Source organism: Protopterus annectens, chromosome 6.part0, assembly GCF_019279795.1.
Source record: "Protopterus annectens isolate FY-2018-M chromosome 6.part0, PAN1.0, whole genome shotgun sequence".
NCBI classification, from domain to species: Eukaryota; Metazoa; Chordata; order Ceratodontiformes; family Protopteridae; genus Protopterus; species Protopterus annectens.
The window spans coordinates 1,094,842,094-1,094,865,627 of NC_056737.1; the positions used below are offsets into that span (position 1 = coordinate 1,094,842,094).

General features: G+C 39.6%; 1 protein-coding gene across 1 annotated transcript in view; it reads left to right on the forward strand.

Moving 5' to 3' along the window:
• DGLUCY (D-glutamate cyclase) overlaps positions 1–23,534 on the forward strand; it is a 1,244,793-nt gene that overhangs the window by 917,725 nt on the left and 303,534 nt on the right. Inside the window, exon 8 of the mRNA XM_044074708.1 lies at positions 4,728–4,988. Coding sequence (XP_043930643.1) covers positions 4,728–4,988 — 261 coding nt within the window. The remainder of the gene's footprint in view (positions 1–4,727; positions 4,989–23,534) is intronic.

The window sequence follows — 23,534 nt, forward strand, 5'->3', positions numbered from 1 at the left end:
TATTGTGTAATTAACTGTATGTACATATATGCACATATTAAGTAATTACCTGTGTGCACATATATTCACATATGTAATTAACTGCACACGCATATATACACATATTATTGTGTAATTAACTGTACACACATATATACTCATATTATGTAATTAACTGTGTGCACATATGTACACATATTGTTATGTAATTAACTGTACACACACACATATATACACACATGTGTAATTAAGTGTAGGCATGTATATACACATATGTAATTAACTGTATGCACATATATACACATATAGTGTAATTAACTGTAAGCACATATATACACATATGTAATTAACTGTACACACATATATACACATATTATGTAATTCACTATACGTACACATATACACATATTATTATGTAATTAACTGTATACATACACAGTGGATATAAAAAGTTTACACACCCCTGTTAAAATGCCAGTTTTTTTTGATATAAAAAATTAGACCACAACAAATCATTAGAAAACTTTTCCCACCTTTAATGTACAATTCAATTGAAAAACAAACAAATCTGTTAGGGGACAAAATGTAAAAAATAAAAAACGTACAATAAGCTGGATGCATAACTGTGCACACCCTTAAACTAATACTTTGTTGAAGCAGCTTTTGATTTAATTACAGCATTCAGTCTTCTTAGGTAGGAGTCTATCAGCATGGCACATCTTGACTTGGCAATATTTGTCCACTCTTCCTTGCAAAATTGCTCCAAATCTGTGAGATTGAGAGGGCATCTCTTGTGCACAGCCCTCTTCAGATAACCCCACAGATTTTCTATTAGATTTAGGTCTGGGATCTGGTTGGGCCATTCCAAAGCTTTAATTTTCTACTGGTGAAGCCATTCTTTTGCTGATTTGGATGTATGCTTGGAGTCATTGTCGTGTTGAAAGGTGAAATTCCTCTTCATTTTCATCTTTCTAGCAGATACCTGAAGGTTTTGGGCCAAAAGTGACTGGTATTTAGAGCTGTTCATAATTCCCTCCATCTTGACTAAAGCCCCAGTTCCAGCTGAAGAAAAGCAACCCCAAAGCATGATACTGCCACCACCATGCTTCACTGTGGAGATGGTGTTCTTTTGATGATGCAAAGTGTTGTTTTTATACCAAATGAACCTTTTGGAATTGTGGCCAAAAAGTTCAGCCTTGGTCTCATCAGACCATAACACAATTTCCCACGTGCTTCTGGGAGACTTGATCTAGTCTTTTGCAATTTTTAGCCAGGCCTGGATGTTTTTTCTGTGTAAGAAAAGGCTTCCGTCTTGCAACCCTACCTCATAGCCCAGACATATGGAGAATACGGGAGATTGTTGTCACATGTAGTACACAACTGGTAATTGTCAGAAATTCCTGCAGCTCCTTCAGTGTTGCTGTAGGTCTCTTGGCAGCCTCCCTGACCAGTTTTTGTCTTGTCTTTTTATCAATTTTGGAGGGATGTCCAGTTCTTTGCAACTTCACTGTTGTCCCATATTTTTACTGATCATTAAGCCCTGGTTTAAAAAGAGCCCCTAAATTAATAATCCATCTATGTTACTTGTTAGACAAAATATTATGTCTACCAGTGTCATTCGTGATGTGTGACTTTATCATATCAATTCCTACAAACACAAAATGTGCAGTAGAGTGCACCGATATATGCCTATATAAAGCACTACGGGTCCTCTTGCATTTAATGTCACTGATGTGTAGGGCTATTCTCTGCTTCAATGTGCAAGAAGTCTGTCCGATATAGAAAGCCCCACACTGACATATTGCCATATATATGACCCATGTGCTCGTACATGTAATAAGACATCTAATGTCATACACTTTCCTAGCATTCATTGACGTAAAGGAACGAGTTTTGGACATTAACTTGCAATATTTGCAATGACCACAGTATGTACTACCAACTGTGGTCTGAGGTACCTCCCTTATAGGACTTTGGCCTTTCTTAAATGAAGACAAATATTGTCCCAAAGATTTACCCCTGCGATACCCAAAATCACACTTCTGATTTAATAGAGCAAAAACAAATGGAACTAAATACAATACATGTCAATACTTGGAAATGATTTCCCTAATTTTAAAAGTATTGCTAGCATGTGTATTAATAAATCTCACCCCTGTAGAAATAGACTGTCTGGGATATGGGGCATCTTGCAACAAAGTTGTCCTGCTGCAAGTCTGAAGCTGTTTATGCGCCTTATCCACCACTGACTTTGCATAACCCCTGGCCAGGAACCTATCTTTTAGGCCCAAAGCCTGTTTTTCATATTCAGTTGAAACCGAACAAATCCTCTTGACCCTCTGAAATTGTGCTACAGGTATATTATTAATGGTATGGCTGGGGTGGCAGCTGCTTGCATGTAAAATTGAATTCTTAGAAAAAGATTTTCTATGTATAGTTGTAACAATAGTACCATCTAAAACCTTAGTTACATTAACATCTAAGAAATCAATAGTAAACAAGTCTAACCTACCAGTAAACTTAATACCATATACATTGCTATTCAAATACTGCATGAAGTTATTCCATTCAGCTGCTCCACCCCGCCATACTACCCAACAATCATCAAGGTATCGACACCACATAATAAGTTGAGATGTAAAATTAAAATGATTAACATAAATATATTGGGCTTCAAAATACCCCATAAAAAGGTCGGCATAAATGGGGCAAATGTTGCCCCCATTGCCATACCTTTAACCTGTAGTTACCAATGATTGTTGAACATAAACACGTTATGCTGTAGCACCAATTGTAGTAAGGATAACAGAAATTCCATCTCAGGTTCTTGAAAGGTATCTGACTGCCTCCTCCAATAATGGACAGCACTTATACCCCCCTGATGGGGGATGCTTGTATATAAGGACTGGACATTAAGAGTCCCCAACTGTGCCTCATTTGGAGCCTGTAGATTATCCATCAATTGCAAAAATTGCTTGGTATCCCTAATCCTAGCTCTAATAAGGGGTAATAATGGTTTCAACTTGAATTCAAGATATTCAGAAAGGGGTTCTATCAATAAGCCCCTACCTGCCACTATGGGCCTTCCTGGAGGGTTATGCAAAGTTTTGTGGATTTTAGGAACCAGATAAAAATATTGGGAAACTGGTAAACCCACCATCAATTGTGTTACCAAATTGGCAGATATGATTCCTTGTTCCTTTGCTCTTGATAAAAAAGCATCTATCTCTAACTTAAACCCATGAGTAGAATCTATTGGTTGTTGTGTCTTTCGGCTTTTCCCGGTTAGGGGTCGCCACAGTGGAACTCCGGTCCGCTAATGATTGGCAGTAGATTTTTACGTGCCGAGTTACTGGCCCTGACGCACAACCTTCAACGAAGGTACACCCATTCATGCATGTCTCCACACAGAAGACGCTCTAGCTGAGAATCGAACATGGCAATGTCTTACTGTGAGGCGACAATGCTACCACAGCACCACCACCGCAGTAATGAGCAATAAGAAATAGGGTCAGTAAGTTGTCTAACTGCTTCCTGCTCATATTCCAGTTTATCCCAAATAACCATGGCACCACCTTTATCAGCCCTACTATAACTATGTGTGGGTTATTTATAAGGGGTTTTAGGGCATTTTGTTCATCTGGAGTAAGCTCATCCGAAAAAGAACGAAAAATCTGGGCCTGATTAACCTGTAAGTCCTGAATGATGAGCTGTTCAAATGTTTTAGCCGTACTACAATATGGAGGTTGAAAACCTGATTTGCTGAAATGAAAAGAGCCCCCTTTCATAACATTTAATTCTTCATGTTTATGAGCAAAGAAATACTTTAAATTCAAGGTTCTACAGAAGTTCTTAACATCTTGGGCGACACTGTTGTTAGATATACACTGATGATGCTTTAGAGCGAAACCGGTCTGTGGGGAGACTGTGCTTGTAATAAATGCTTCATCTCAGCCGTGCAGTCTCCTTTTCTGAGTGCTGGAAGAGTTTTGGGTATTTGTGTATTAGTTTGGTCCGCGCACCAGTTTCATTGTTATATGCAGCGGAATATTTTGTTTTTATTTATATATATATATATATATATCTATACATATTGTTGTGCAATTAACTGTATGCACATATATACATGTATTGTGTAATTAACTGCATGCGCATATATATGTATATATATGTGTTATATTGTGAATGAAGTCTGGTGTGTGTGTGCTTGTGGACAGGGTGTGGAGTGCACTCTTTGTAAATTCATGTCTTTAATACTCCCAGGATGTAAACTGTTGTCTGTGTGCTCTAGAGTAGTTGGACCAAAATTCACTCCTGTGGGAGGAAGAACATTAGATTGTATGTGACACTGCTCTTTTTATGCATATTATCTCTACAATAGATGATGTTCTTTATCTTGTCAATATGTATGCAACACTTTAACATTTTATTATGCAGACTCTTGTATATATACTTTGTGTAGATTTAAATGTTGTATGTGGAGCTTTTCTCCCACGCCTCTGCTGAAAAAGGAGTTGTGTCCAGTCAAACTTTCCTGGTAAACAAATGTAAAAAATAATAAATAAAAGTAAATACCAGCAAAAATATGTTCGACTTGGACTGAAGCCTAGCCGAGGATGTTGAAATGATTTATTTGAAGTGAATCTAATATGTGGAAAGGAAATGATTTTGCTTTGTGTTTAATATTGATGTGCTCTAAACAAATGCACTGTGTATGCAGAATTGCTAACGTTCTTCCGTCTTTTCAGGTGAGAGAGGCATCAAACACCTGCTGCTTCAGGATGAACTTGTGAAGGCGGCATTGTCTTTGTCACATGCTAAGTCGGTGCTTATAACGACTGGATTTCCAACCCACTATGAGCACAACCCACCTGAGGAAAATGATGGGCCACCAGGAGCCATTGCAATGGCAGCCATGCTTCAGGCTTTGAATAAAGAGGTTGCCATAGTAACTGATCAGCGAGCCATTGCCTTGTATGAGAAGATCATCAACGATGCGTTTCAGGAAGGTACACATTTTCTTCTTCCGCATATTTGCTAATTATTTGTTTCAAAGTATATGCTATTTTTGATTTCTTTCTTGAAAAAAATCCTTTATTCTTTAACATTTCTTTTGCTTTATATTTTAATTTTAACTTTCTGTTGTGGCTCCAGCTTGTTGACACTTTATTGGGTTATTATCTTGACCTCCATTTCCGTATCTGCAGTACATTTCATAGTTCATAAATAGTTTCTAATGTTACTTCTTCATAACATTATAGCAGAACATTAAGTAATAGGTCTTAATAGGTCTTAGCATGGCTTAATATTATTGGATGCAGATATATTGTAAGAGGATATACATAGTATGTCCAATGTGCTTGTTTGTGTGTCTTGTTCCTTTTGCTGTCAGAAATATTGCAGTGTTACTGTACTACGCATGTACAAAACTGGGTTATCAAGTGTACTAAATGTCACAACTTTATTAGATTGTTTATAACAAAGAAGATTATGATCATGTCACAGATCATAAACATTAATTATGTGTTCGAGCAAATCATGAGAGGTGAATCTGGGCATCCATGTTTTGAACCCATAATTAAAGGTTATGACTGGAGACCCAGTCATAATTCATTGTTGTGCATGGAGCTTTTTATGCTCCATGTTGTACTAGTTACAGAAAAAAAAACTTGTGTTTTGCTGTCTTTCAAAGCCATAAAGCAGTTCAAGTGCTGTCAGAAAGGTAGTGTAACACAATCTGGAATGTTTGCACTCAGCTTACCGTTACTGTCAGCTGTCCAGATTTTTGCCTCATATGTTTGATCTGTATAAAATATGTAGTTTTGGGCAAATTATTGAAGACTGAATTCATAAAATAGTGTCATACATTTGAGTTTTAGACTTGGTTTCCTTCAGAAAATGCAGGCGAACACACATCCTGTTACTCTAAGTTTATAACAGGATATCAGGGACATATTACTGGTATGGGCAGCAGACATTAACAAATATGTTTTTTATTCTGCTACTGTATTTGCTGTCAGTACTGGCAGATTTGATTGCTTAGTGCGAGACCCGACCTTAACAGGTTAAATAAGGGATACTTAACATTTGTTAAGGTTCAGTCTCGCGCTATAGTAATGCTTAACTGATTTATTTTTTTCAGTTATTGAGGTGTAATCACCACACTTCATGCACTGCAAATATATATAATGAATCAACCAAAGCAATTATGCAAAAATGCAAATAAACAGTGCTTGTAGAGATACTTAAACATCAAAACATTAGCTTTTATCCAGTCAAGAAAACACAGAGTATATAAAAAACACCATTATTCATTAACCAAATTGAGACCAGCTATGTTATATGGGTTTGAGACAGTGGCATTGACTAAAAGGCAGTAGTTAGAGCTGGATGTGGCATTGTTAAAGATGTTACGATTTGCACTGGGTGTGACGAGGGTGGACAGGATTAGGAATAAGTATATTAGAGGGTCAGCCCAGGTTGGAAGGTTTGGAGATAAAGCCAGAGAGGCAAGATTATGTTGGTTTGGACATGTGCTGAGGAGAGATGCTGAGTATATTGGGAAAAAGATGCTAAGGATGAAACTACCAGGTAAGAGGAAAAGAGGAAGGCCTAAGATAAGGTTTATGGATGTGGTGAGAGAGGACATGCAGGTGGTTGGTGTGACAGAGCAAGATGCAGAGGACAGGAAGAAATGGAAACAGATGATCCACTGTGGCAGCCCCTAACGGGAACAGCCAAAAGAAGATGATGATTCATTAAACAAAGTGTATTCTGGATTTGAATTCAGACGTCTGCATAGTTGGCTGCTGTAAGTGTTTACGTTGGTTCTTATGTCCTCTAGTGATACTTTCCAGTGTTCAAATATAAAAGCTGAAGTTATAGTTATTACATTCAGCAACCATTTACATTCCACGTTCCATAATACCCAGAATTTGGTTAAAAGAGGGAGTACTTTCCTAACAGCAAAACAGCCTACCTCATCCTCTTCTTTTAAGAGTTTGCCCACATCAGGACAGTGCCAATGTAGGTGAGTATTTTCAGTCTCCAACATTGCTTATTAGCCCAGCCTCTGACTTTCCAATGCTATGACATGTAATGCCATCTGTATAATTTTTTTTTAATATGTGTAAAATACATCACTTGGTTTTTTAAACACTTATTCATGATGATTAATATGGTGTGCCACTCTTTGGGCTCGGTTTGGCCTCCCATCTGAGTCAATTTCAAACATGGTAGGGCTTAGATATGTAGCTGTTTGTGGAGGATGGACAAGAGATGTGGTTTCTTAGAACACTGGCCAGAGTTAGTTACGTAAGCACTGAAGAAGGGGTAACCTGAAAGCTTTACTTGTTCTTAAAGTGGATATTCATTTTAATAAAGCTGCAGAGCGTTTCTGTCTGTTTGTTTATTTTGCTGTACATTTCTAGCTTGCCAGAATGGCACATTTAACTGGTGAGTTTCCTTATAGAACTCCTGTGGATACAGGTTTAAACTATTTCTTCAGTGGTCTGAAATGCAGACTAGTAGCCTTTATCAAAAATGTGTCAGCTCAGAGTGGATATGATGCACTCACATGGACTAGGAATAGTACAGGCTAGCTCTCCAATCGAGGAACAGCTCAATCTTCACCATAGGTGTCTTGCTTGTCCTCTTCTTCTGTTCATGGTGCAGCTGCTGCTTTTGGGCTCTTCTCATGGATAAGCAGTAATATTGAAGCAGTGGCATCTGCGATTAATGTAGTACCTCACTGTGAGTATATGAGGGATAGCCTTGGATGTCTGAATGTCACTGCTGCAGTAGAGGCTCCCACCCTGCCACCATCTTTCCCACTGTTTTTTCTGTGGACCCCCTTGCTGGGCTTGGAGTACACACTGGACTGAAGAGACAAACAAGTCATTCAGCATAACCAATAAGCTCAGATCACTGCTTTTTCTTATGACCCCCCCGGAAAGGGGACCCAACTATGTTTAAGGGATTCTATCCAGAACCCTTGAAAATAGTGAAAATCAGTTTTCTATGTCCCCATGGCTGTACACACTGGGGACAGGAACCAATTATTTGGGCCTCATAATAGGGCACACTTGCTGGCAACCATCCAGACAAAAAAAAGACTATATTAGGAGGTACTGTCATTCCGTGCAATGGGAAAGGGTCAGCTGTGCATTGGAGTCATCTGAATAAAATATGAACATCCCCTTGCGGTTCGTTCCCATGGTTAAGAAGTTATACCACGACAATAATCTTACTCAAACATCTCTGGCTATGTTGAATAGGCTCGCAAGTGTGCTTACTTCCTATATTTGAGTGGGTTTCTACAAGGGCATTCGGCTTCTTCCTAGACTACATGGAGATGTTGACAGATTGTTTAATGCTAAATTTTCCGTAGGCAGGGATATGGATGTGTGGATGTATGAGTCCTTTGCTGGACTGGTGTCAAATACAGGCCTGGGACCAGTCCTTTGCCCAGTACTTGCTGAGAATTGTTGTGGCCCCCACTCTGTATCTGATGAAAAATTGGGTACAGAAAATGAGTCAGTGGATGGAAGGGTGGGGCTGGGTCACTGAGTTTCCACTGGCAACCACTGAACACTTGGTAAAGGGTCACTACCTGCTTTTGATCCAGGTTGAAGTGATGTTTAGTATGGCATCTTTTTTATCTGTGTAGTATATAGAAACAGATGAAACCATATCAAAATGTTACATTAGTGTACAGGTTCATGGGTCTGTAGGTTTATACTAAGCCACTGTATGCTTAGATAATAATGCTTGGAAGAAGAACTCTTAAAGGTGAGCTATAACTGTTCAGAAAATCATTGTAGAACAGGGATGTCCAATCTTTGGATCTTCTGGTCTGCATCGCTCATCATAAGTTTGTCAAGGGCCACACATAGAATTTAATATTTACTTGTGACTAAAATGTAAACATATTAGCAATGATTATAATAATACGGTAATACGTATTACCAATGAATATAATAATACAATGTTTTTACAGATCTTACATGCATAGAGTACAGTGGAAGAAAAATATATCCCCTTATTTAGAACCCACATTGCCGATGCCAGCTACAGAGAAGGTCAGAGACAGCAGATTACAGTAGTTTAGTTACATACAGGAAAGCAGAAGATGACGTAGTAAAGAAGATTAAGGAGAAACGGCATAAAGTAAGAGATGTTGAGGACTTCCAGCCAAGAAATGTATGAATTGTATGAGAAAAGGCCTGCAAGAGTCAGGCATGATCATCAAAGAACGATAGAAGGGTGGTTCTGAACTGAGAGACATGTTGATAGTTGACGTGTCACCTCAACCTCATGTAGAAATAGCTATGGGCGATGATGAGGAAGCTGATGATGATAACAGGCCGGATATAGATACTGGCATGGAACAGAAAAAGCATAGCTATAAAGAAAAAAATGGCTTCCAGTACTTGTTATTATCATTATTCTATGATTGTATCATTAATATTATTAGCATTGAATGTGCCATTACCTGAATCATTTTTTTTTATAAAATTTACTGGTATTTCAAATGCACCAATCCAGTGGTGTTGAGTCATGTCTGATCGCTATAGCAACCACATGAATAGCACTTCTACAGATGGAGTTTACTGGTCAGATAAGAAACAAAAGTAGATAGCCAGACCATTCATCCATATCACACACACACACACACACACACACACACACACACACACACACACACACACACACACACACACACACACACACACATAAACAATTTACAGTCACCAGTCTATCTGTTCTACTGCATGTCTTTTGGATGTGGCTCAGTATTTCAAATAAACACCCAAAGAAAACAAACAATTTTTCAACATGTTAATACAATTTATTTATTATTTGTTTACCAGGAAAGTCCAGCTTGGAAGAAAGCCAATTTTCAGCAGAGGCCAAGGGAGTAACACTCTAGATGCATTTCTTTGTGACACAGGATGAAACCCACACGAATGACATGGAGACTCCACACAGAAGGCACCTCAGCCAAGAATCGAACCAGAGAACCTCTTGCTGTGAGGCGACAATGCTACCACTGCACCACAATTAAATATTATTAGCTACTGAATCAGCTTGCATTAAAATAAATAAAGTCTGAGTAACTCTAACTTATTTGCAATATATTTCTTTCCAAAAAAAACAAGTACATGGCATGACGCTACCGTCTTACTAGAAAATATACAGTGAAAACACTACTAGTTACATTGCATGATGCATAGACAAGGTTAATCATCCTCTCAGCAGTTTTCATCTAAGTGTCCACAGCAGCTTCTGTTAACTTTTCCTGCAGTACAACACATCTTAGTAAGACTTATCATTTTTCCCAGCAAGTATACCCCACGTATTATTAGAATATCACTGGATATTAAGTTATTACAAAACCCTTTCCTTTTTTCTTTTCCTGTATTTTAATTGATTTTATGTTCTCACTGAATTACTTGCAACCATTTTTGTGCATTTTGTTAGAAAAAAGACTCCCCCCATGATTCTTTGACCTCACGCTTGTGCCAGGGGTAATAACCAACAAATTATTATTATTTTTTTTTATCAGTCAGTAAACCAAGAACAGTTATTTGGAAACATCAGCTCTGCACAACCCAAACAGTGGGTGCACACTTCTGATGCCAAGGCATATTTTCAACAACTGGAAACAGTTACAAGTGTTTTGGAACATTTGTATATCAAGAAACAGACACTACAGCAATCTCTACCCCTTACAGCCAATGGAAAAAATCTGAGCACATACAGGTAACATGTTCAACCAACCTAACGGATATAGTTATAAACACTGCATCAGAATTCAAATGTTACTCCAATAACAATGCATTAACATTAAATTAAATTCTGTATTTATCGATAGAATATTCCTTGATGGCATAACCCAGCTTTCAGATCACTCTCAAAGGCTCTGAAGAATGGGACTGAAAGGTTGGGGGGGAGAGAATGTGTTAAATTCCAGGCAATCCTCCCAAATGAAACACCAGCATACACACATGACAGACAAAAATCACTAATGTATACTGCACATTTACAAGAGGTCAACTATCATACTGATGCCTGTACACATTGTGGAGTTAAGACCATTATAATTTAAAAGCTCATTTTAAAGTGTCACTAAACCAGTGAGTTGTTGTGCATTGTGGACAGGATCAGGACAACAATCAGGCCATTCAACCCCAAGACTTCTGCAAAGATGAGAATCAGGATCATGCCAATGAATAGCCGTGGCTGCTGTGCCATCCCTCTTACACCTGCATTGCCTACTATTCCAATAGCAAAGCCTGCTGCCAGACCACTGATGCCCACACTCAGTCCAGCACCCAACTACAGGAAGCTCTTGGACAGTGTAATAGTAAGGTATGACACACTAGACTAGACTATTTTTTTCTTTCTTTTGCTGACTCCTCTGGATTTCTTGTGCTTTGGCTGTTCTGACATTACTAAGTAAGAAACAACAGCAAAAACAGGATCAAAGCCAAGCAGAGTCACCAAATACAAACGTAAGCAACAAGGTACAAAAAAAGCGAACTCTGCAAATGTTTATTTTATTTTTTTTTTTTATTTATTTAACATTTGTTGACCGGGAATGTCTGACTAGGTTCCATAGAGCCTGTTTTCAGCGGAGGCCCGGGGAGAAATGCTCCAGATGCATGTCTTTGGAATGTGGGAGGAAACCGGAGTACCCGGAGGAAACCCACGCGAACACAGGGAGAACATGCAAACTCCACACAGAAGGCACCCCAGCCGAGAATCGAACCGGAGAATCTCTTGCTGTGAGGTGACAATGTTAACCACTGCACCACTGTGCCGCCCGTTAAATGTTAAAATAATTTCATAAAAAACAAAGCTTTCAGATAAAAATCCTTCATCAGTGTTAATATTTTGAGATTCATATTAAGACTGATGAAGGATTTTTATTCGAGAGCTTTGTATTTTATCAAGCATTTGCAGAGTTTGCTTTTTTTTGTACCTTATCAGTCAGTGAAAGCTTTCAGAGAAGTACAGTTTCTTTTTCTAATTTAGAGAGAAATACACACACACACACACACACACACACACACACACACACACACACACACACACACACACACACACACACACACACACACACACACACAGACACACACACACACACGCACACACACACACACACACACATTTTGCTTTCACACACAGCATTTAAGTGTTAACACTTAAGTACTTAAGTGTTAACACAATTAGGTGCTGTCCTTTTCATCGGCAGCTGCATACACGGCTGTCTACTTTGTGAATGCATGTAATGAGCCGGAAAGCTGCTTAAGCTTGCAACGTTGGCACATACACTCACCATGTTTTTGGTTACACATCACGGGCCGCATGAAAGAGCTCTGAGGGCTGCATGCTGTCGACGGGCTGTGGGTTGGACACTGCTGTTGTAGAAGGTAAAGTTACTTAGGTAGAAATAGATATAATATTTTCAGATCGGATTATGCTAGACAGCAGGAAAAAAGAAGTTGTGGGGGGGGGGGTAGAGGAGGAATAAGGAGTATTGAGATGTGATAACTGGCCATAGTTACAGGTTTGTAGCCAGTGACTCCTAGGATAAATTTACAGGATCTCATCCATTCATCTAATTGAAGTCTGAATGTTGCTAGGCTTTGCACAGTCTAATATGTGTGGGAAATTTGTTCCATAGCCAAAGGAGGTGCTGGGTGACAAATTTATCAGTGAACTGGGACTTGCTGATACTTGGCGTACAAGTGGGTTTTTGGAATAAGAATTTACTGAGTTTTTTTTTTTTTTTGAAAAGGAGATCATATAGTGCAGGGCATGACATAGCTTGGAAGGCAAGACACAGATTAACTTGCAGGAGCCCATAGACCACAGAAAATAAGGAAACATTTTTTAGTCTATCAGAATAAGAGCAATTCTTTAATCCTCACATTATTTTGGTTATAAGATGCTGGAGTCTCTCTAGCTAAGAGAGTTATTAAGAACTATACATGCCAAATGGAGCATTATATTCTATGATAGGGAGAATAATTGTTGAGTAAATGATAAATGAGATGGATTTAGATCTGGAGGAGAACCGATGACAGATGAGAGTGGCGGAAGAACTTTATGACAATATCTGAGATACACTGATTTAAGAACAGATCATTGTTTATGTAAGGTCCTGCAGTAATAATCTGAGTTGTTAGCTCACCTTTAAGATAAATTCCAAAGAGGAAAGGGCTTGAGGGACACCGCTAGTTACATTTTGCTTTCTGGAGAAGGTATCATTTATTCTGATCAAGTACATTCTGTTTAATAACCAGTTAGTCATCTAGCTAGCTACAAAGCAATTGGTGTTTAGTTGGACTGTAATATTTGTGATGTTAGAGTTTGTAGTGGTATGAAATGCTTTGGCTAAGTCCAGATAAGCAGTTAGATAGGAACCTTTCATCTAGGGTCTAGAGTCTGTGGATCTTGTATGTCTTTTGATTAGTTCTAAAGTAATTAATTCCATGGCCTCACAGATAAGACTAGTGAGATAAATGAGCCTATAATTAACTGGATGACTGGAGGGGCTGCCCATACAGTCTTAGACAGTCTGGTACTCCATGATAGCTAGAAAGTATTGGAAGACAAGATGTGTACAAACTCTGTTGTCTTTACACAGGGTTTTATAACATGTTGCATGCATGTGGGAAACCTGGCTGGGTGGACTGTACTCCAGGACTATTCCTACAATATCTTTAAGAATCTTTATAAGGCATGTTTGCCTACCCAGGAATTATTTCCTAGTTTCTGAAAGAAGTAGATTTTGGGTACCCTAGGCCTTTTTGGGTTACAAAAATATATGACACTTGTAACCTAGCAGTCTTGATATTGCGTGTTATCTACCCAAATGTTAGGCGTGTTTTGAAAGATGATTTTGACTTTGTTTTTCATTAATTCTTTGATTTTTCTCATATTTGCTTTATCTTTTCTGGCTTATAGGGGACTAGAACCTAGCCTGGCAGAAACAGGCGTAACTTATGGAACTCATCCTGAATATGGCACCAGTCTGTCACAAGGTACACACACACACACACACACACACACACACACACACACACACACACACACACACACACACACACACACACACACACACACACCTACCTGTAGGTAGTTTGAAAGACTGTTGTTTTACCTTTTGGTATGTCTTTGAGATACACAAGGAAATCAGAGACAGTGGAAAAAACATGCCTAAACAGGGAGTACTTAGAAAGTCTGCATAGAAAGCACCCCAGATGGGAACTAAACTAGAGAACAAAGCTGTCTGATACAGCAGTGATAACTGCTGTGGCACTGTGCCTCTCTGCTGCTTTCTTTCTATTTTATCTACAGGTACTTTACTAACCAGCATGGAGAATGGCAGCTTATGAACATGACGTTAACATCAGCATTGTAAAGAATATGTTCTGTGAACTAATGTTGACTAAAGTAGCTCTGCTTGTTAGATTATTTGCTTCCTACCTCACTTTTCCCTTCACCTGCGGCTCAGTCATTTACTGTTCTGTTGGGCAGTCCCTATTCTGAGTGCCTTATTTTTTTATAATGCAGTCATGGTGTGCAGCAGTAGATGTAAGATATGTTGTGGCATCTGCATGACCTTGGTGGTCTGCTGTTCACATCTGCTGCACTGCGTCAGTTACCTGTCTGTTAATTTACAGTAGCAGAGCCAAGAATAGGATCAGTCTGATCTGTAAAGTGACAGCCATATCTTGTAAACTGGCTAATAATGTCACTGTCTTTAGTCTGAACATTTGCTTCCACTGCTTCATGACTGCAGTTCTAGTATCACAGGATAATTTGATTTCCCACAGCTGTAACTGGTGATGAATGGTAATGTAGCCTAGTTCACTGAAACAAAGTCAGTTCAAGCATATAAGGTTTGCTATGAGAGCTGTCATAAGTCTTTATAAGGTATTTAGAATGACACCTATAACCTATCAGTAGGGCTGAATATGTGTTTATGAGCACAGTGTGTGCACTAGGTCTTTCATAAAGGTTCATAGGTTCATAGGTGTGTACTAGGCTAATGGCCGTGGAGTCTTTACAAGCTCAGCCCATAGAAGTGCCCTGACATCGTGCCACCCAATGTTAGTTCCCAGTGTCTCTATCAAGCAGAGCCATTGGAGTGATTCCCAAGGTGAGGGTGAACTTTCTATTACCCATCCACTCATCAAGATTTCTCTTGAGGCTGGAGAGCAAGGTGCTCTGCTTGACATGTATGGGAAGTCTATTACAGAGCATGGGCAGTCTCTGAGTGAGGAACCTGTCCCTCCAGCATGTTCTGTTGATTGTGGTAATGAGGTTGAGGTCTCTGGAGTGTGTGGTGCGGAGGTATTGGGATTTCTTTTGATGTAGCATTTCTAACAGAGCTGAGTCAGACATGGCTTTGTAAGTCAAGCAGAGATCGCCTCTAAGTAGGCGATATGAGACAGAGAATAGCTGGAGTCTTTTGAGTCTGTCTGTGTAGGACATGTATTTAATGCCTAGGATCCTCTTCGTGAGGTACTTCTGTGGCCTGTCCAGCTGTTGCAGGTGTCTAGTGAGGTACATGCCAAATGGGGCATTATACTCGATGATTGGTATAATGAAGGAAGAGTAGAGAGAGATGATGACCTCTTTCTTCTTGGATGCAAAACCCTTGGCAATGAGATGTGCCACATAGAAGGACTTTCTGCCACAGTGGCAATGTGGTGGTCGAAGGAGAGATTTCTGTCAACCTGCGGGCCCAGATCTCTTATAACGCCTTCAGTGTTCAGTGGGCTCCCATCAATGTGGTAATTAGTGGGAACTGAGTTTTTACCAAAGGGGATGACGACGCATTTTTTGGCTTTAAGCTTAATGCCATGGTTTCGACACCAGTCATTGGACTCAGTGAGACCTTTGTGTAGGATGCCTGCATCACTTGGAGAGTTAATAATGGCTCGCAGCTTGCAGTCATCTGCGAACTTGGTCAGCCAGAATCCCTTTGTGTTGGCCTGAATGTCTGAGAAGTAGATGCTGAACAGGAGAGGACCCAGGACTGATCCCTGTGGGACTCCACTCACGACTGGTTGGCAGTCTGACTTGGTGTTCACTACTTTCACACTGTGTGTTTTATCTGTCAGCCAATTTGCAACCCACCTAGTGATTTAGGGGTTGATGCCTAGTTTGGTGAGTTTATCAATAATCCCTGAGTGAGGAATGGTATCAAAGGACTTGGCCAGATCGAGGTAGGCTGTATGAACTGCCTTACCGTCATCCACAGCCCTGGTGACTGACTCAAAGAAGTCAACCAGGTTGAGCAGGCATGATCCCTTTCAGAAAGACAACTTGCATTGGATCTAAAGTTTGGAGATTCCCTATATCCTTGTTTATTAGGTCCATGATGATGCGTTCCATAGCTTTGCATATCAGACTCATTAGGCTAATGGGTTGATAGTTCCCAGGGTCTATAGTCGCTCCTCCTTTGTAGAAAGGGATGACTGTAGCAGTGCGCTATTTGGTAGGGACAAAGCCTGAGGTGAGGCTATGATTGAACAGGGCACACAGATGAGGTGCCAGTTCACTCTGTAGTTCATGTAGAACACAGCTAGGGATGTTGTCGGGTCCCATGGAAGCTGTATTCTTGACCTTGGACAATGCAGCTTTAACCTGGGCTGCAGTAATGCTGAGTGCCTAGCATTCTCTGGTATTGTGATAGGTCCTTTAAGGGGATGAGAGGGGTAAAGTTGGCACTTAATCTGTCGGCCAATATGTTGGCAATATCTCTTGGATCAGTATAGGAGGTACCATTGAGCAATAACTCAGAGCACATCTGGGTATTGCCGTGGAGGTTCTTGATATAACTATAAAAGGCTTTGGGATTGTTTTTAGTGTCCACCACAATTCTGCCTTCATAGCTGGCTTTAGAGGATTTGATGAGATATCTCAACTTTTGAGTTTTTCCAGTCTTGGTACTTCACCTTTTTCTGCAACAGTTTCTTCCTCCTGTTGTAGAGTTTATTAATGGCAGGGGACTACCAGATTGGCTTCCTTTTTTTGGAGGAGAACGTTTTGGTTCTGTTGGGTATGGCTAGTTCCATGCATTTATGTACATGTTCGTACAGTGCATTGGTGTATGATTCGGCAGTCATGCAGCTATTTTTCCATTGGCATGGGTGCTGTGAAGTTGCCATCTCTGTTTTTAGAAGTCCAAAGTTAGCTTTGGAGAAGTTTTTCAAGGTGGCTACCTTTGTGGGGGGTGTGAATGAGGTGTGGATTTCCATGATGATTAGTTTATGGTTGGATCTGACCAGGGAGGCATTGCCTATTGGTGTAGAACAACGGTCACCCATGTTAGTAATAACCAGGTCAAGGATGTTGCTTCCTCTAGTGGAGGTCAGAATGAGCTAGTCCAGGGCATTGGAACTGATGACTTCCAGGAAGCATTGGGCCAGTGTATTGGTGCTTGGGTAGTTTTCCCAGTTAATGGAAGGGTAGTTGAAGTCTCCTAGTATGAGAGTGTTGAGTTGGCCTTGATAGATTCCAGGGTGCTTAGGAACATGGAGTGAGAGTCTAGGGACATGGTTGGGGACCTATAGCAGGCTATGACCTGAATCGCAGTCTTTCCCAATGTTAGTTGTACCTGAAGTATCTCAGATGCATTATGCTTAGTCTGCTTGGAATATATTGACTGCTACTGTTCCAGTGAATAAAGGCCTTTCAAGTGATGAATTTCATATGATAATTAGAACTGTGTGAGTATGCTTTTGTTTTGTTTTTGTTTTTTTGAAGATGTTTCTATACGTCAAGCCATATGTTGGTGTATTTCTTTGGACCATCATGACATTGTGACGCTTTTAATCACCAATGTACTGAATCACCTTTCTTATCCAGAGACAAAGGTTTGTCCTGCACAGTGTACATAAGTAAATGGTTATTGCGCCTGGGGCTGTAACCAGTATGATACTTTAACACCTTGCCTGTGTCTTTATGTGACAGCATGATTTGATGTTGTGCTGTTATCAGTCGCTTCCAAAATGTGTAGTTTGCTTAAAGATCTGCCAGTTTTAGGCCTGTCATTTAGCTCAGTGAGGGGATCAGATTTAAGCTAATATGGTATACTGGTGGAGGTACTTTGGGGAAATATTCTTCACCGCCACTGTCTTGCAAAAGGAATTTGAACATTTCAGTGAGATTTTTTTTATTAAAATCAAATTCAAAAAATTGTCACTCTTAAGATTTGAGGAGTTCTTTCCTAGTTAAGGAACACTGCTTGACTCGTAATAATGTTGAAACATTGATTTTGATATCAGATAAAGACCGCTTGTCCCAGCTAATAGGATCTTGTTAAAGCACAGAGCCTACTTATTTTTTCACCAGCTGTCATAAAATATATTGTAAGTCACTCCTAAAATTCTTTAATTTTTGACACTGTTTTTTCAGCCTATTTAGGGAGAATGTTCTAGTCATCCAGTACCTTTTCCTTGATTAAAAATCTTGCAGGCACAAAGATTCATGATCTTTGCAAACACAAACTCCTTGGACTAGTTTGTTAATATGCTGAATGGGTTGCAAACATACTGGACATGGATAAACTCAAGAGGTTAGCTATAAATTATTATATCACCAACTGAATAGCCAGATGGCTCACGGACAGGACTCAGGAAGTTAGAATAAGGGAGTCAGCTGTACAGAGAGACCAGTTACCAGTGGTGTCCCTTAGGGATCGCTCCTGGGACTGCTCCTTTTTGGTATTTACTTCTCTGAAGTCATGACCAATGTCAATGGCCTCTGGCTGACCAGATTTGCTGAAGATTGCAAATTAGGAGCAGTCATAGAATCCCCCACTCATGTTAATGTTCTCCAAGAAGGGCTGACACAGACAAATAACTGATGGCAGAGCCATGGAGTAAAACTAAATGCCAAGAAATGCATAATAGTATCCTTTGGGGCTAACATATTAACAACTAATCCCTAAGAGTTGAGCCAGTAGTCAGGGATTTGGGGCACACATAGACAGTAATCAAGCTTTTGACCATCACATGTCTGTGGTAGTAAGGAAATCACTCTGTTTTGGGCAATGTATAAACATCTGTTTCCTGTGGTCCACTGGTGCAAGGTTTGATTCCCTCAGCTTCCATTGCCCAACTGTGTGACTCTGAGCAAGTCACTTAACCAGGCAGCACTCCTGCGCTGTGTCTGAAAAAGGTCCACGTAGATCAGAACTCCACCCCAAAAACAAATACAAATAAAAATAAAATAAAATAAACCAAAAGGCAATTCTTATGAGAGATTAAACAAGAATAATAAAACCATTATTAAGTTAGTCCAGTAACTTATCCTGTAGATAGAATATGTCTAGATTAGACAGGCAAAGCAGCCCTTATCTGTCATCAAATACTGTGTTCTGTGACTCTGACAAGTAGAGACAAACCAACAGCCTTGTTATAAGGTACAGAAGTCTTCAGAGTATGTTCACATTTAAAGGAAGTGACTCTTTATAAATAAAAGCAATACTTTCCAGGTTTCAAGGGTTTTATGCAAATGTGTTAACAAGACATCTAGATTAGGTTTCTTCATTGTACCTCATGAGGATTGAATCATATGTCTAAGTGTTTACAGATTTGGGCTAGCTTTTGAGGCCACATTATTTAATATATTCTTTATGCTTGTGAGAATTATTGCTCCAATAGTTAGATAATTTAATTTATAATTCAGTGCCATGCCTGTATGTTAAAGAACACCAAATAGCACTGGCAACTTTTGATGGTTATCTTATTAAAAAAGGATCTTGATTGTATATAGTATACTAGTTCTGCCGATTCTGAAATTCATGAAATTTTGGGGTAGCACTGATTTTCTTGATAGGGAGACTAATAAACAGTTTAAACAATAACTACACCAGCATGGAAAAAGCAGATGCTTGTCCAGTAAGCAGGGTAAATGGACAGACTTAGGTGGGCTCTGAGGTCCTCTTCATCACTGGAAGATCTGGTATCGCTACCTGATCCACCAGTGAAGATTCATGGCATCAGATGTTTGTTAACTGCATGAATGTATAGTTTACTTTATAAGCCCCTGTGACGCCTGTGTCCTGGCCCAGCAATCAAGGAGCCTCAATCCTCACCAGTAACACCAGTAAGGGGTGTCTTATATAGGAGGAAAGGATAACAAATACACACAGTAAAGTGCAATTTCCCTTAAGAGCACACAGGGATCACAGTTAGTCCGGGGCTGGTCGCTGCCTTGATCTCCAGGTCCCCAATAAGACACCCCACTGGCACAGCTATAGGGTCCAGATCTCAGCCTAGTGGGCAAGCTAAAACCTCCAGCACCCTCTCTGTCTAACCAATGCTTCGTGTCCCTGCCCAAGTAGCTCACACACGCACACACACGCACACACACACACACACACACACACACACACACACACACACACACACACACACACTCACACACACACTTTAAGAAGAGTTTATACAACCACACAGGCACTCATGGGGAAGGCTGGCACAGGTTCTCCAGCTGTGCCCCTTTTTCCCAGACCATACGGTAGTACCAGCTGCCACCACCCACTAATATTGATCAGCTACTCAAAGGCCCTTGAAAAGGTGTCCAATTATTACTGTGCAATATTATTATCCAATTGGTAGTATAGCCCAGGGCTAAAGCTATTGAAGTGGCTTTGTACAATTTTACCAAAGGCATGCAAGTACTCTAAAGAGCTTAAATTATCTCTACAAAAACAGCCACAGTTGAAAGGGTTTAAAAATATTTAATAACAAATAGTTAAAACACAAGACAATACTTTTTACTACACAGTGCTAGCTAGTCAAGAGTTCAGAGATTACAGAGAAATACTTAAAATAATTCAGTAGTACAGTTATGACATCACAGAAAAACACAGTCTAATCATTCTAGTTTCTAGCTATTTCTAAGAGAAAATACAAGTCTAAGATAAACTTACATATAGAGCAAGACAGTGCTGGTGAGTTGGATGGTCAAGACAAAAATGCTTAATGCTCTCTGATTCTTTCTCTTTTTAAAATCACATTCCTGGTTCACATTACATCATTCTACACACTTCCCTGGGTTCGCAGGCTAAAAGAAACTACAATTACATTATTCATCTCTGGATTGAAACCAGAGCAATAAAGGACATTTATGCATGCAAATTCTGGCCATTAACTCTGGCCTTAACACAATAGCAGGGTGTCTCACTTTAGACTTACTGACTCCGAGTTTTAACATCAAAGGGTCACGACATGCTTTACTTGGTCAGTAGAGTGCACTGTTGTTACATTTTTTTTCAGTTCCACATGTAACACTATTTTTACCATTTAAGACAACAAGCCTGTGGTTTATATTAATATTTACAGATGACAGAATTATCTCCAAAATTCTATCTGGCTAGGCTGGCAGCCTTCATCTATCTTCACAGACCCATTGAATAAACACCTGCAGTGCAGTAGAGTGACAGATGGTAGCAAAAGTTTAGAAGCTTTTTTAGCATCTGGACATAGCACAAGTAGAAAATAAATGCTCCCTCTTACCCCAGCAGCAGCCATGGGTTGTAATATTTAACCAGTTAGAATGTTAGTGTGTATCTTTAGTGAGTCTGAGTGAGATACCCAGACTGTAGAGAAAGATACTTGTTAAGAACTGTAGCCAGAGCATTTTAAGCAGGGCTGACAGGTCTGTTGTTCCCATTTCGTATTTGTTCCCATCCTGTCCTGTGCTTGAACCATAAGATGTCTCTTTATACGTTGGAGTAGTACTCTGAAAAATACCCTTTGAGTAAATACAGTGAAAATCCTTCAACAGTATGAGTAAAAGGACTTAATATAGGGCAACTAAATTGCTTTTTCATCTGACAAACAGAGTATTTAACCTTTACTGAGGTAATGGAGTATCTGGATAAAGTGCATACATCAGTGAAAGAAAATTACAAAAATGTTTTACTACAATAGTGGTGGAGATATGTATGCTTACATGGGTGTCAGACTGCCCAGACCATGTATTCTGCAAACGGGGATATGGTTTTGTAGCTGTATGTTTTCTGGCTCACTTTCCCTACTTAAATTAGTTTTGTTTATTTTGCTGCATGCTTCACCTCTCCATCTGTGATATGTTGATGATGAGTTCCTGAGCTTTCTGACTGTTCCGTTACTGCTTCCAGGGCAGTCATTTGTTCTAGAAGGACATTTTATGCTTGCATTTTTTTCTATATTTTGGATTGTGTTGCATTAAACCAGAGGTCTCAGTAGTTAACCATTTATAGTGACCTTAGATATTCTTACAGAATGTATGGCAGAGCTGCAGATGTTAACTTGCTCTCGAAAGGCAATTGCAAAGTCTTTTAGATGTTACCCTTGTCATTCTGATTGAGTTTTCTGTTCCTGGAGGATGTGTTGTCTCTCTGTGCTTGTAGAATGACACAGGAACAAGCAGTGTTAGGGAATGATCTCATACATAGCACGTGCTACAGATCCTATTTGACCTCTTGGAAAGTAATGCTGTTTTAAACCAGGTATGACCTTCTAGGAACAAAGGCCTGTCTACAGGGGTGACCTTGGAACACTGTTATGTAATTTCCTCAGAGTACTACTGTATATTAGCTGAGACTGACTGAGTAAATCCCCTGTCAGCAGAGCATGCCATACAGCTATTAAAAGGAGAGTAGCACAGGACAGTATGTGTGTAAGCCTTAGGATGCCCAGGGCTGTATTGCAAGAATGATCTAGGTGGGAAGCATGGCATGCTGAGGGTGTAGGTGGGGGGGAGTCTTTAACCAATGATTCACTTGTGCTTCTGACCAGAATATGTGTGTAAGGCTTAGGATGCCTAGAGCAGTATTGCAGGAAAGATCTTGATGCCAAGCATATCATGCTGGGGTTGTAGGTGCGGGGAGTCTTTAACCAAAGATTCATTTTTACTTCTGACCATTAATGCAGTGCTGTATCAAGAAGTCTTTTTTATTCATACCTTAGGGAAGTAAAATGTCTGAGAGAGCATTCAGAAGTGTAAAAATGTCATTAAAATAGGATTTCTGTTTTCTACATTCTGTTCAGATGACTTTTTTATTTATCCATTACCATGTAAGCATTGATGTTGGGGGTGAGAAACCAATGACCCTGAATAAGCTGAACTGTTTGTCGCAGCTCTATCTTGTCTTAAGAATTATCATTTCATTATAGACTATAATTATTTTTTTCTTTCTTTAAATAGCCCAATTTCATTTGATTCCCGGAGAGAAAAGCTCCATAATGATTTGCAAAACACAAACGTACAAAGGTACAATGATACAGTACAACATGGTAGAGAAGCTGCAGAATAATTTGCTGTATATACTGTACAACTTACAGAGACACAATGCACAATGTAATACAGTCATATGTCACCACTAACACGAAATGCACTGTTGTATTTTGAATAGAGGCACAATTTGATTGGAGATTTGAGGATAGCCTTAGATATGGAAGATAAGAGATGAATTAGTGTGTGCTTTTTAGGCAGGCGTATATAAGTATAAAGTAGAAGAACATGTAAAGTATCAG